Here is a 15252-nt window from a genome sequence, read left to right on the forward strand (position 1 = left end):
TATAAAAAAAAATACTTGCTTTTAATTTATTTTTTTCTTTAATTTGTCATTATAATCATAACGAATTATATATTTTCTGTTAATATTTCAATAATTTATTTTAATTAATTTTATTTAAACCCAATAGCGTGAGTTGCTACGGGTTATAAAAAAAAAAATCCAGCACAGGGGGGTTGCGGCACAGTGGTGACGTAGCATAGTTGGATCAAGTATAATGATATCTGACAGTGATTAAAATCACTATAAAAAAAAAACGCTTCGATGCAAATCTTTAGATAGCGTTTACTTTTAAAAAATTGGTGGATTATTCCAAAATAATAAAGTAAATTACATTAGCTTTAATTTAAGATATATATTAAAGTGTCAGACCTTCCGGAACATTTTCAAAAATCAAGTTGAAAAAATTAATTTTTTGTGAAAAAGTTGTCCTTTTAAATCCTCCCCTGTGGGCAAGTAAAGGGTCACATATGAAAAAAATATACCAAATGAAAGGTAATGATATCATGCATCTATATAAAAAAAAATTATATTGATTCGGTTATTTTTAAAAAAGTTATAGCAATTTTATGTAAAAAAATTGAAAAAATTTCGAAAATTAGCGATTTTTAAATTTGTAATTTTTTTGGAGGTTCCCCCATTTACGGGGAACGAGGGAAATTTTTTCAATTTTGAAGTGTAATGTCTTCGACTAGATACGATTTGTGATCTTTTGACGTATCATTGAAAGAAATCGGTTCGGTGAGATCTGAGAAAAAGTGGTAACAGACACAAAAAAAAAAAAAACATATCTTAGTAAAACCAATACCTTTTCAGCTTCGCATCGAAGCTAAAAAATATATAGATAATATATTACGCCTTTTTTAAAACAACTAATAATTCATATTTTCAAAAATAATGGTAAAGTGTTTACCCGAAAAAAATGATAAAATCATCTCGTACTTGAATGATATTCAATTAAAATTGAATATTAGTAAAATAATCTATCTAAATCATTAATCAATTTCACCATTCAAAATGACATATTATTGTAGTTTATATTTTTTATACAGAATGATACAATATATATAGACAACACTCAAAGTAAAGAAATCAAACAAATAGTAAAACATATGTGCATTTGTATACATTTTTTTGCGCATAAAATAATATTACTTGAAAAGTAAATAATTTACTTTTAAATATCGTGGATAATTATTATCCACGATATTTTAAGAATGTTAGTCAATTATTATTAATGTATGTCAATCATTATTAGTATAAGCTATACATAAATTAATCATTATTAAAAAAAATTTTTATTTCCCTATTATTGTACTAAATATTGAATTCCAAACAAAATAATATTCAATATTTTGATACGCTCTAAAAACATTGTCTAGTAATGTAATAGAATTGATATATTAGGTAGTTATTTGAAAGTAAATGTTTTTATTAATATTTTTAATATTTTTTTAAATAATTTAAGTAACAAATTGTTATTACATAACAGTATGATATAGCAATTAAAAATATTAAAGGAAAATTCCTAAGGTTTCTATATATATAAAAATATGTTGGTACTTTCATTTTTTTCACTTTTTTTCTTAAAACTACTATAACTTTTTCAAAAATAAACAATTCAATATAATTTTTTTTATATTGAAACCTTAGATATTTTCTTTTTATTTGATATAATTTTTTAGCTTCGATGCGAAGCTGAGAAGGTATTAATTTTACTATGATATGTTTTTTTTTTTTACTTATTTATTATTTTTTCTTTTTGTGTCTGTCACCACTCTTACCGAACCGATTTCTTTAAACGATACGTCAAAAGATCACAAATCGTATCTAGTCGAAGACATTACACTTCAAAATTGAAAAAATTTCCCTCGTTCCCCGTAAATGGGGGAAACTTCCAAAAAAATTACAAATTTAAAAATCCCTAATTTTCGAAATTTTTTAAATTTTTTTTACTAAAAACTGCCGTAACTTTTTCAAAAATAAACATATGAATATAATTTTTTTTTAATAGATGCTTGATGTCTTTACCTATCATTTGGTATATTTTTTTTGTAAATTTGACCTTTTTTCTGCCCACAGGGGGGGATTTAAAATGACAACTTTTTCACAAAAAATTAACTTTTTCAACTTAACTTTTGAAAATGTTCCGGAAGGTCTGACACTTTTATATATATCTTAAATTAAAGCTAATGTAATATACTTTAATTTAAAAAAAAAAATTTGACCTCTGGACTTGTCTTCACGGTGAAAATAGACATCAAAGTTAATAAAAAATTACGATTTTTGTAAAATAATTTTTTTTTATATTCTTAACTTTATAATGCTATAACTTTTTGAAAAATGAATGGATCATTATATTTTTTTTGAGATACTTTTTATTATTTATATTTATATATTATTAATATATTACACTTTTAAATCATAAAACTTGTAATCAAAATATAAATAATGAAATAGGAGATCCTGTAGCTTTTGGAATAACTCATTAATTTTTTTAAATTAAACACTGTCTACAGATTTGTATCGAAGAGATTTTTATGATAGTGATTTTAATCACTGTCAGATATTATATATACTTGTCCCAAATATACCACAACCCCACTGTTATGGGTTTTTTTAAATATAACCCTTAACCTGCTCACAGAGGGGGATTTAAAATAGCAACTTTTTACCAAAACTCAACTTTTTCAGCTTAACTATTGAAAATGTTCGAAAATACTGCGTCCTTTAAACATATATCAAATTAAAGCTTATGTCGTAAACTATAAAATGAAAAAAAGAATTTGTGTTGACGACTAATCTTATATGTGAAAATAACTGCCGTAGTTAAAAATATGCTATTTTTGTGTTAAAATTTTCATTTTTCGATTTTATATTTTCAACATATATTGCTATAACTTTTCGAAAAATGTATGTATCACCACATATTTTTTTTTCTAAATACATTATATATACCTCTTTTAATCAACATACTTTTTTTTTAATCGGACAATTTCCCCATATACAGAGGGCATTAAAAACTTGAAACATACATATAAAAAGTAGAACTTTTTCAACTTAATCTTTGAAAATATTCCGGAAATAATGCGTCCTTTTAACATATGTTAAATTAAAGCTTACATTATAGACTATAAGTAAAAAAAAAAAATTTGTCTCGACAACTTATACTCTATGTGAAAAAGGCCGTTAAAATTGAACAAAACATGTAATTTTTGTGTAAAAAATCAATAATATTTTGGTACTTAAAACTACCTTAATTTTTTTAAAAATGAACGAATCGACATAATTTTTTTTTTATATTGAAACCTTAGATATTTCCCTTTNACTACCTTAACTTTTTTAAAAATGAACGAATCGACATAATTTTTTTTTTATATTGAAACCTTAGATATTTCCCTTTCATTTAATATATATTTTTTGAAAATCTGACACTTGACCTGTCCATGGAGAAATTTAAAAAAGCAATTTTTGCACATAAATTAAACTAAATCAATTAAATTTTTGAACATTTTTTCTGGAAATATTGACACTTTATGTAATATACTACACTATGAAATAAAAAAATTATAAGTTATAGATCATCTCATAGTGAAAATGGGTACCATATTCAAAAATATACTATTCTTGTGTTAAAATTCTTAGTATTGTTTTTAATTTATTTTAATATACCTTATAAGGGTACTACACTGATTTTCATGAATATTATATAGATTTAATTATTAGAAGTACAAAAAAAAAATTGTACCGACCTCCTATTTTCTATTTGCTAATGGCAGTCGAAGTAGAACAAAAAATAGGAGTTAATTTTGCTTTTGGAAAATGCATATAGAAAGTAGAACTTTTTTAACTTAATTTTCAGGAACATTCAGGATATTAATAAGAAAATAACAGATCATGTAGCTTTTGGAATAATCCACCAATTCCTTAAAATTAAACACTATCTACAGATTTGCATCGAAACGTTTCTTATGATAGTGAATTAAATCACTGACAGATATCATTTATACTAGTCTTAACTATGCCACGCTCACATTGTGCCGTGACCCCACTGTACTACCGTTTTTTTAATTTAACTTCGGTGGCCGTTTTAATATAGAGACAGAACAACAACTTTATAGTATATATCATCAATGTATCATATATTTGAAGCTCATAGTATTTACGTAATATTTTAAGAAATTAACTTTTTATGTATAAGTTTTGAATTTTGAATCCATCCTGTAGGTAGGTAAAATGTCAGTTTTTCGAAAAAAATTTATCTAATAAAAGGTAAATAAAAGTTATTTATTAAAAAAATTATATTGAATCGTTCATTTTTGAAAATATTTTAGCAGTTTTATGAAAAAAGAAATACATTAAGAAAATAAACCGATTTTAGAAATTGTAATTTTTTTTGGGTATTTTCCTCATTTACAGGAAACGTGGTAGATTTTTCAATTTTCAAGATCAATGTCTACAACTAGATACGATTTGTGATCTTTTGATGTAAAAGCTAAGAAAATGTAATGACAGAAACAAAAACGGTAGCACAGTGAGGTCGCGGCATAATTGGGATTAGTATAGATGATATCTGACAGTGATTCTATGTCAATTAGTTTTATATAATGTTCATGAAAATCAGTGTACCGCATTATAAGGTATATTAAAATAAATTAACATACAAAACCCAAAATTTTAACACAAAAATAGCATATTTTTGAATATGATAACCATGTTTATTATATCTCGAATTTTTTTTCGTAGTATAGTATATTACATAAGTTTTAATTTAAGATTAAATTAAAGTGTCAATATTTCCGGAAAATTTTTAAAAATTGAGTTGAAAAAGTTTTATCTGTGCGTAAAAATTGTTATTTTGAATGCTCTATGTGGTCAGGTCAAAAGTCAGATTTTCAAAAAATGTATATTAAATGAAAGAAGTAAACATAAAATATTTATGAAAAAATAATTTTATTAATATATATATATTTCAAATAGTTATAGTAATTTGAAGTTGAAAAAATAAAATATGTAATCGTAAATTTTAACACCAAAATTGCAAGGCTTTTTATCTACGGCGACCATTTTCATATAGAAGATAAGTCGTCGGGTCAAATATTTTTTTTTGAACTTAGAGTGTATAACATTAGTTTTATTTTAGCATGTGTTTAAAGCTCGGAGTATTTCCGGAATATTTTCAAAACTTAAGTTGAAAAATTAAAATTTTTGTGCAGAAGTTGCTATTTTGAATTCCTCCTGTGGGCAGATAAATGGTAATATTTTCAAAAAATTTATATCAAAATGAAAGAGAAATATCTATGGTTTTAATATAAAAAAAGAATTATTTTGATTTGTTCATTTTTCAATAAGGTATGGCAATTTTTAGAAAAAAAATTTTTAAAAATGTCGACATTTAATCGTAATTTTTTGAGGGATATTCACTATCAACAGGGAACGAGGGCAAATTTTTCAATTTTTGAAGGATAACGTCTTCAACTATATACGATTTGTGATCTTTTGACTTATCATTGAGAAAAATCAGTCTAGTGAAAGCTGAGTAAAAGTAATGACAGTTACAAAACAAAAAATAATATAAAAAATGATCACATCATAGTAAAATTAATACCTTTTCAATTCTTATTGAAGCTAAAAATAACAACAATAACTTTTTTAAAAAACAACTAAAAGAATGTTAAGCACCCATTGTAGAATTATAAATTTGTTAATTCTTAAGTTCATTAAACTTAATAGTATATTATAAATTGATTAATTTTAAGCGAAATTTATGAGTCAAGTATTCCCAACATGTTGAAAAAAAAATAGAATTTAGAGAAGAAAGTTATAGTCTGTCTCCATTTTTAAATAAAATATTTTATAACTCACGTTTCAGTAAAGAAAATTGATAAACTTACAAATAAAAATTATATAGAAACAAAAATACTTTCAATTTTTTTTACACCAGCAAATAACTTCTGGGGCTTCATTTAACTATCTTGATTTTTAAAAATTAAGATAGTATGGCAATAGAAATGAAAAAGTCTACTACAAAATATTAGCGTTAGTCAAAAAATATGCTTTCAAAAAAAATATTAGGCCTGAAATACATATTGATATATCACCTTTAATTGTTAAACCTAAATCAATAATTAAAACTTTTATAATAAATAATTTTTCAATAAACTATAATAGTTCATAATTTAATATATAGAATTATAAGGTTAATATTCTGTTATCATAACATATAATTGAAAACTTTTAAGTAGACAATAGATTTGATCTCTGAAATACTATTTTTTATGCTATAATAAATTTAATAAGATAATTGAATCACTAAAAATTAAATAAGTCCAGTTTTGTTAATTATAATTTCAGAATTACTTTAAGTTGAGGTATAATAGACTTTAAATTACTAAAAAGTAACAGTATTTTACGAATATTTAAAAATATAAATTATATAATATTTAAACTATTTTGACATTAATATTTCAATCCTAATAACAAATGGAATAAAGATCTTTATTTTTTCTGATAAATTATATCATAAATTGAGTCTCTCATTATGAATGTGGGAACATTTGTACTATCAAATATTTTTGTATTATTAATATCCCTCAAATATAAATTAGTTATGTCTAATCTTAATAATTAATTTTTTTTTTAATTAAAAAAAATTTACATTCCAATACAACCTAGCAAGAGTAAAAAAAAAATTATTATTTTTATATTGTATTTATTTGTAAGTAATTGAATGGCTCTAATACATGATAATACATATATTAGTTTTAAAATAATAATTAAACTTTAACGGCAACAATATCATTCAAATTAATATGATATATTTCAAATAATTTGTATAATGTAAATTAAAAATTATCTATAACAAATAATTTTTTTTTATTCTCTATGATATTCAATTTATGTTTGGGTTTGATTTAATATAAAATGTTATACAAACTTATCTATTATTAATAACACTAAATATATTAAAGATATTTGGTTTTTTATACTAATAATAATTATTACCAGCTAATTGTTAATTAATGAAGAATGTTTAAATGTTTACATGTTAATTAAGCTACTATTTCATTCTCTTATTACACAAATTTTAAACCTAAATACTTATTGAAGGTAGTGTAATATGTTATCTAAGAGAAAGATATCAGATATTTTTTTTAATTGACCATTTTTAGTATCATTGACTCTTTTTGTGATAAAGAAATGTACAAACCACAGAAAATACATATTAAACTTACTTAATTAAATTTGCAATTAATTTTTTACATTTCAGTTAAGCTCAAAGATAAAAATTACAAAAACAGTAAGGAATTAAAACCAAAATCGCATAAACCTATAATAAAAATAAAGTCTGCTCAGTAGATTGTAAATATTATACAATCTTGATTTATTATATTGATAAAAATAAACAAATTTTTAATCATAGTGATACTAATAAAAAAAATTTTGAAATTTATATAATAAAACAAATATTAAATTTTTATCACATTGTTATAAATCCAACAGAAATTAGGATCAAAGACTTTCATTTCAGTTTTACTAAGTACCCCAAGGTCTTTTATATTGGTTATTACTAGTCATAAATAAAAATAATTTTGGTACTGAAATATATTTTAGTTACTAGAGCTCTGCTCTAAATTACCAATTAACTCTAAAATCAGACATATCTTAGTTTCCAAGTTATCCAACTTCTACGCTGGATAACTTTTATTAGTCTATATTTAATTTTGGTTAAATTTTGACAACTTACTTTAATATTATTGGTCGTTGGACAGCAATAGTTAACTGGAGGAAAATCACTGTACGGATGCATTCCGATTTGTGATGTAGAATGTTAAAAACACGTCAATTCTGCGGTAGCATAATATTAACACTAGAAGACAATAACATTCAATGAGTTTTCACGTACTCACATGTCACAAACGTACGAAGGAAACACTAACTAAAAACATTAATATTTGGATCAGTTCCAGTAAAAATGTTCATGTTATGTTATCACTAGCACTGAAAGTACTACCTCATAACCAACACAACTGTTATCTCATATTCACAAATTTTTAACAATGATATCGTTTAAAAATATTTAGTTACGAAAGAATAATAAAATAAAGTAACAAGTTTTGTGTACGTTGTGCTTACGCAGTTCATTATTTATATTTAAATTATTTTTAAGTTAACAAAAATAATTTAGGTTTAAGGTAGTTTTTTAAATAAATTTTATGTTAGAATAAAATACTTTTAAAAAAAGAAATATTTTTGCTAAGTAATTGATCGTCATTTACTTGCTTGAAAGCAGGTAAATAAGCGAAAACGACGGCTCGGTTGGAATGTTTATAGAGGTCATGATACATATACCCCTACCTCAAAATCTAAACTTAACTATGTCACTGAGCCAAACGTTAGATACTTGCTAGCTAGCTAATTTGCCTAAATTGTTCTCTTTAAATTATTAAAATAAAAAATTAGAAATTCACGTATGATACTTTAAATAAAAATAGTCATAATAGAGATACTGAATGTATAATTTGATATGAAAAAATATACTAATATTCTGATTTGAAATGGAATTTCTGAATGATATAGATAATTTTTAAACTCTTAAAAGTGAATAACACTCAATATTTTACTTCACATTAAGTAATAATGCCTCCGCTTAAAAATTTTGAAAGTAACAAACCTAAGAATTGATCCCATAAATTAAAACAGTTTAAAATGTGTTAAAAAGAGTAATAAAAACATTATGTGGATCTCACATTATGGGTCCGATGAGTCTAGTTTATAGAAGGGCACTTGGGTGAATTGCACTGGCCCTCCTCTCGAAATATCAACCTCAAAAAATAGAAAAACAAAGGTATTTATAATGATATGAATAGACGATTCATAAAAGCATGATGCGTTTCCGATTGAGCTAATTAGGTTGCCTATTAATGTTCAGTTACAGCCAAAATATATATTAAAGGGTCTAATATTTTAATTTGTAATTTTAGCTTCGATGCGAAGCTGAGAAGGTATTGGTTTTACTATGATGTGTTTTTTTTTTTGTGTGTCTATTACCACTTTTTCTCAGCTCTCACCGAACCGATTTCTTTCAACGATACGTCAAAAGATCACAAATCGTATCTAGTCGAAGACATTACCCTTCAAAATTAAAAAAATTTCCCTCGTTCCCCGTAAATGGGGGAAACCTCCAAAAAAATTACAAATTTAAAAATCGCTAATTTTTAAGTGACCGGAAGGTCTGACACTTTTATATATATCTTAAATTAAAGCTAATGTAATATACTTTATTATGAAAAAAAAAAATTTCGGACTTTATTTTGTCTTCACGTTGAAAATGACTACCGAATGCTATTTTTGTGTGAAAATTTTCGATTTTATAATTTACATTTTAGCTTCGATGCGAAGCTGAGAAGGTATTAATTTTACTATGATGTGTTTTTTTTTTTTTACTTATTTATTATTTTTTCTTTTTGTGTCTGTCACCNTTTTTTACTTATTTATTATTTTTTCTTTTTGTGTCTGTCACCACTCTTACCTATCATTTTATATATTTTTGTGAACATTTAACCCTTTAAAAGCCCAAAGGATGGGGTTTCAAAATGGTAACTTTTTTACAAAAAATTAATTTTTTCAACTTAACTTTTGAAAATGTTCCGGAAAGACTGACACTTTTATATATATCTTAAATTAAAGCTTATGTAATATACTTTAATTTGAAAAAAAAAAATTTGACCTCTGGACTTGTCTTCGTGGTGAAAACGGACATCAAAGTTAAAGAAAAACGTACGATTTCCGTGAAAAAAATCTCGATTTTATATGTTATATTATTTAATTTATATTTTATATAACTTTTGGAAAAATGTATGGATCTATATTATTATTTTTTTATAATAAATATTGATATACCCCTTTCATCTGGCACGCTTTTTTTGTAAATCGGATCATACCCCTTTAACAAGGGGGGTCAAAACTTTAAACATGCGTATTGTTACTACGATATTTTCAATTTAATTTTTGAAAGTATTCCGGAAATACTGACACTTTTAAATATATCTTAAATTAAAGCTTATGTAATATACTTTAATGTGAAAAAAAAAAATTTGACCTCTGGATTTGTCTTCATGGTAAAAATGACTACCGTATGCAAAAATATGCTATTTTTGTGTTAAAATTCTGGGTTTTGTATTTTATTTTATTTTAAAATACCTGACAAGGGGAGTACAGATTTTCATAAATATTATATAAATTAAAATTGATATAGTATAGATAGTTAAACTTATTTAAATATGTTTGTTTCTTTTAAGTCGAGAAAAATAACTTTGAAATTTGAACTAGCTTAAATAGCCAATTTTTCAACCGCCGGAAGCAACGTACGGTTGCCGAGTTGGTAAAATTTATGTTTTACACGCTTGGGGTACGAGGTTCCAACCCGCATATGGCAATGAATTTTTTGCATTTTTTCTTAATTCTTTTTAAGTTAGTATAAATTTTAACTCGTTTGATTTTTATCACATTTAGATTCAATAACTTCAATAAAGATCAAGGATCCCATCACTTTAGTCGCCCCTTGCAAGAAGAAATTTCTTATTCGTATTAAAATTATTTTACTATATTTTAAGTTTTCGCTTCGATGCAAAGCCGAGAAGATATTTTTTTGTGACTATCATTTATTTTCTCTGCTCTAACTTGACCTACTTTTTTCAACAATACGTCAAATTACTACAATTCGTATCTAGTTGAAGATATTACTCTCAAAAATTGAAAAAAAAATTCTAATTTATCAATTAAACAGTTAGTTATTACATCGTCTCCATAAAGACAATTAAAATCATTAATTTCTAATGTTTTCAAAATATTTATTAACGAATGAAGTTTGATATGATAGGTTTCAACTACAAAATTAAATCATTTTACTTTGTAATTTAATAATTTTTTTACTCTATTTGTGTGTGCTACTACTAGACTATAATATTACAATTTTTTTTTGTAACATGTTGCTATATAAATCATTTCTAAAAAAAATGATTGTTTTTTCTCCTGAATTAACAATTGATTTTTACAAATATAATCAAATTTTATAATACACTCAATTGAGTAAATCTTTTTAACAACTTTGTTTTGATTGGTACATTTAGTTAAAGTAAATCATTAAAATTAATTAAGTTCTCAATATTTCAATTATAGAATCTTTTCAACAAACAACAAAAGTTCCTAGGAAATTATTACTATTACTTCTATTTAAGTTATCTATTACCATAAAAATGCAAAAAAATATTGAGCTTTTCTGATAAATTTACAATAAATAGTAATTATAAAACTTTCTGACTGCATATTGATCTTAACGATACAATTTTTTTAATTGTCATAAAATTTTCTATTTAATTATGTCAATGTCAAACTTACCAATTGAGCTAAAAGTTATGGTAAAATAAATTTTTTTTTTTTATTATAAACATTTACAACAATCAACTTTAAACGATTAACAAAATAGGTTAAATATGTCATTTTCCTTATTTTTAACTTATTAATAATCAAATTAATATTAAATATTATATCAAATCAGTATTAATTTAAAACAATTTTTTTTGTTCTTAATTATTTTTTTTTATATGTAAAAACTATTTTTTAATAATATTAAAACTTAGAAGTTATAGAAAAAGTCTAATTGCACATTTTAAAACATCGCGAAAAGTTGATTTAGAATAGTATATTTTTGTTTCTGATGGAAGTTCCTTGTAGTCCAGTGTATAAAACTTATAACTTTGTTAATTGTTATAACTTTATCAAAAATGACCAAATCAGTATATTTTTTTTTATTTAGATGCATGTCTTTATCTATCATTTGGTTTTTTTTATAAATCTAACCCTTTACCTGCCCACAAGAGGGATTCAAAATATTAACTTTTTTTTTTTTAGTTAAAGTAAATCATTAAAATTAATTCAGTTCTGGATATTTCAATAGTAGAATCTTTTTAAATATCAAAAATTACTTAGAAATGATTACTATGATTTCTATTTAAGTGTTCTATTACGATAAAAATGCAAAAAATAATGAGTTTTTCTGATAAATTTACAATAAATAATAATTATAAAACTTTCTGACTGCATATTAATCTTAAAAATAACATTGTTTTAATTCTCATAAAATTTTCTATTTAATGATTCATTCTAGTCAACGAAGGAGTAATTTTGCAGAATAGCAGAAAAAATTCCCAACAAACTTTTTTTTTTTTTGTTTTAATTAGGCAATTGGTGGATTATTCCAAAAGCAACATCAACTCTTATTTCTTTAATTATATCATGATTAGTAGTTCTTTGATTTTAAAATATAATATATGAATATATACTAATTATAATTATTAAATTTAGTATGAAATTGATATTTAATATTGTAATTTAAACGGAGAAATTATAAAAATAATAAAGAAGTTATATTTTGCTTTACTTTTACGTGTATAAAAATTTAAAGGGCTTGATACAATAATTTTCAATAAAAACTGTTTGTTACTATAAAAAAATGCACTGGACTACAAGGAACTTTCATCAGAAGCAAAAATATACTTTTCTAAATCAAATTTTCGCGTTGTTTTCAAATCTGCAAGTAGACTATTTCTATCACTTCTAATTTTTTATATTATTACTAATTATATATATAAAATAATAATTAAAAGAAAAAAAAATTTGTTTTCAAATTATTACTGATTTGATTTTTAATATGTTAAAAATAATCAGTCCAAATTTTCAATTTTAACCTATTTTTTTGGTTCTTTAAAGTTGATGAAAAATTTTTGATAAAGATTTATGAAAGTTTATAGTAAAATAAATTGAATATATTACCATAACTTTTAGCTCAATTACAAGTTTAAAATTGACATCTAGGCCTGTCAACAAAGGAAAAATTGCGGAAAAAATTTTGTTTTTTTAAAAGTTGAATTAAAATATGTATAATGACATACTAATAGTCCTCAAGATTGGAATTGAGCTTTTTTTTTAAATCCTCGCAAAAGTTCAAAAATATGAGCTTTCTTAATTTTCTCAAAAAAAAATATTTAACTTACAAAAAAAAGTTTCGCACAAAAGTTGTTTAAAAGACAATTATAAATAAAAATATAATCTTATATTTTTTCATTTAAACAAATATTTTTCGAGTTACATTACATTTAATATGAGTAATAAAATTTATATTCCATTTTTTTCATTTTACGGTTACTTTTTATCATGTTATACTTACATTAGACACAATGTTATAAATGCATATGTGTGTATGTGTGAGTTTATTTATTTATTGTATCATTAAAGTGTAGTGTATATTGAGATACAACCGATAGAGTAGGTAATTGATTTGACGCTATATTATTTAAACCCAACTAAACGCTAAATTGTACATTCCGAAACAACAATCATATTATGTCAATTGCCACCGGAATTTCTGGTAATATTTTTCTTTTTCTTTGCCTTAATCCCAACTACTTGGGGTCGGCCACCCTTATCCTAAGCTTCCACTTGACACGATCTCCCACATCTTCTACGCTCACATCAGCTGTCCTCAAATCGCATTCAATAGCATCCCTCCATCTCTTTTTTGGTCTTCCTCTATCTCTTCTTCCTTCAACATTCATTTCTATAACTGTTCTTACAGCTTTCGATTCTTCTTTCCTCATACCATGACTAAACAATCTAAGTCTATTTTCTGTCATCTTATCCACGATTGACGCAACACCTATACTTCCTCTTATATGCTCGTTCCTTATCCTATCTTCTCTAGTCACTCCACTCATCCAACTAAGCATTCTCATCTCTGCTACACTTATTCTCTGCTCTACTTTCTTATCAACCGCCCAACACTATTAACCATACATCATAGCTGGCCTCACAATTTCATACTAAATTTAAAAACTATAATTAGTATTTATTCATATATTATATTTTAAAATCAAAGAACTACTAATCAGGATATAATTAAAGAAATAAGAGTTCATGTTGCTTTTAAAATATTTCACCAATTTCTCTAAAGGAAACACTATCTACAGATTTGCATCGAAGCGTTTCTTATGATAGTGATTTTAATCACTGTCAGATATCATCTATACTTGTCTCATCTATGCCTCGTCCACACTGTGCCTCGACCCCACTGTGCCACCGTTTTTTTTTACTTTAAAGTGCTATAACTTTTTGAATAATATATGGATCAATACAATATTTTATGAGAAATAATATTTTTTAATAATCTCTTTTTCATTTAACATACTATATCTTAATCAGGATATTAATAAGGAACTAGCAGATCATGTAGCTTTTGGAATAATACACCCATTTTTTAAAATTAAACACTATCTAAAGATTTGCATGGAAGCGTTTTTTTTTTTTTATAGTGATTTTAATCACCGTCAGATATCATTATACTTGATCCAACTATTTCACGTCACCACTGTGCCGCGACCCCCCTGTGCTGGGTTTTTGTTTTTGTTTTATTTTATCTTATAACATATAAAAGACGTAAGATTTTCGAAACATGGTCAAAAATTGAAAGAAATATAATTTTAATGAAATAACGCTAAAAAAATAATTGTACTGTTCTGAGGATCAAAAAAAATTATTACAATCATAAGATAAAAATTAAAAAAAAGATTTTTGCGAAAACTGAGGAAAATTACTCGATATGATAAGGGTCTTTTGACGTTCTAATGATTAATTTTTATATAGAAAAAAGCTTGAAGACGAGGTGACTACTACAAACAAATAAAAAAGAAATGAACATCATACAAAAATTAATACCTTCGGAAACCCGTATCATATGTATTATAAAAGTTAAAACGAGTAAAACAAAATATAAATTCAATCAAACCTAATAAACCCAAATCAAACCTATTATTTATTATAAAATATTGAATTTTTACTGAATGCTACGTAACATTTATTTAATTTACAGTAAGATATTTCAAAATGATCTTAAGATAAGAAATCAAATTTTAGTGTTAACTGAAGACTTTTTTTTATACATTTAAGTACATTTACGTGTTTGAAAATAATGAAAATAGAGTAAATATCTCGAATTTCATGGCTCAATCAAGTTTTCAAAACAATGTAATTTTCATTAATTTTTTCAAAATGAGTTATCGATAGATTAAAATAAATAGTAATAATAACTGTACTTAGTACCTATAACCTACGTTTCAAAGTAAAAAACCTTGAATATATATTGTCTAAATTGTAAGAAAAAGTATATATTTTATGATTCATTCAAGAATTAATGAGGCA

The 15252-nt window shown here is 24.2% G+C and overlaps 1 protein-coding gene across 4 annotated transcripts in view; it reads right to left on the reverse strand.

Annotated features, from left to right (window-relative positions):
• LOC126902243 (inositol-trisphosphate 3-kinase homolog) overlaps positions 1-8115 on the reverse strand; it is a 57642-nt gene extending 49527 nt beyond the window's left edge. The window contains exons 1-2 of one of the 4 annotated variants that reach the window (XM_050679303.1): positions 8012-8115; positions 7745-7936 (exon numbers count right to left, since the gene is read on the reverse strand). In XM_050679303.1, the coding sequence (XP_050535260.1) occupies positions 7745-7807 (63 nt within the window). In that variant the 5' untranslated portion in view covers positions 7808-7936; positions 8012-8115. Of the gene's footprint in view, positions 1-7744; positions 7987-8011 lie in introns of those variants that run through there. The other 3 variants (XM_050679302.1, XM_050679307.1, XM_050679311.1) reach the window with 3 other exon arrangements.
• Positions 8116-15252: the final 7137 nt, after the last annotated feature.

This window comes from Daktulosphaira vitifoliae, unplaced genomic scaffold (assembly GCF_025091365.1).
Source record: "Daktulosphaira vitifoliae isolate Bord-2020 unplaced genomic scaffold, ASM2509136v1 Scaffold_3, whole genome shotgun sequence".
Taxonomy (NCBI): domain Eukaryota; kingdom Metazoa; phylum Arthropoda; class Insecta; order Hemiptera; family Phylloxeridae; genus Daktulosphaira; species Daktulosphaira vitifoliae.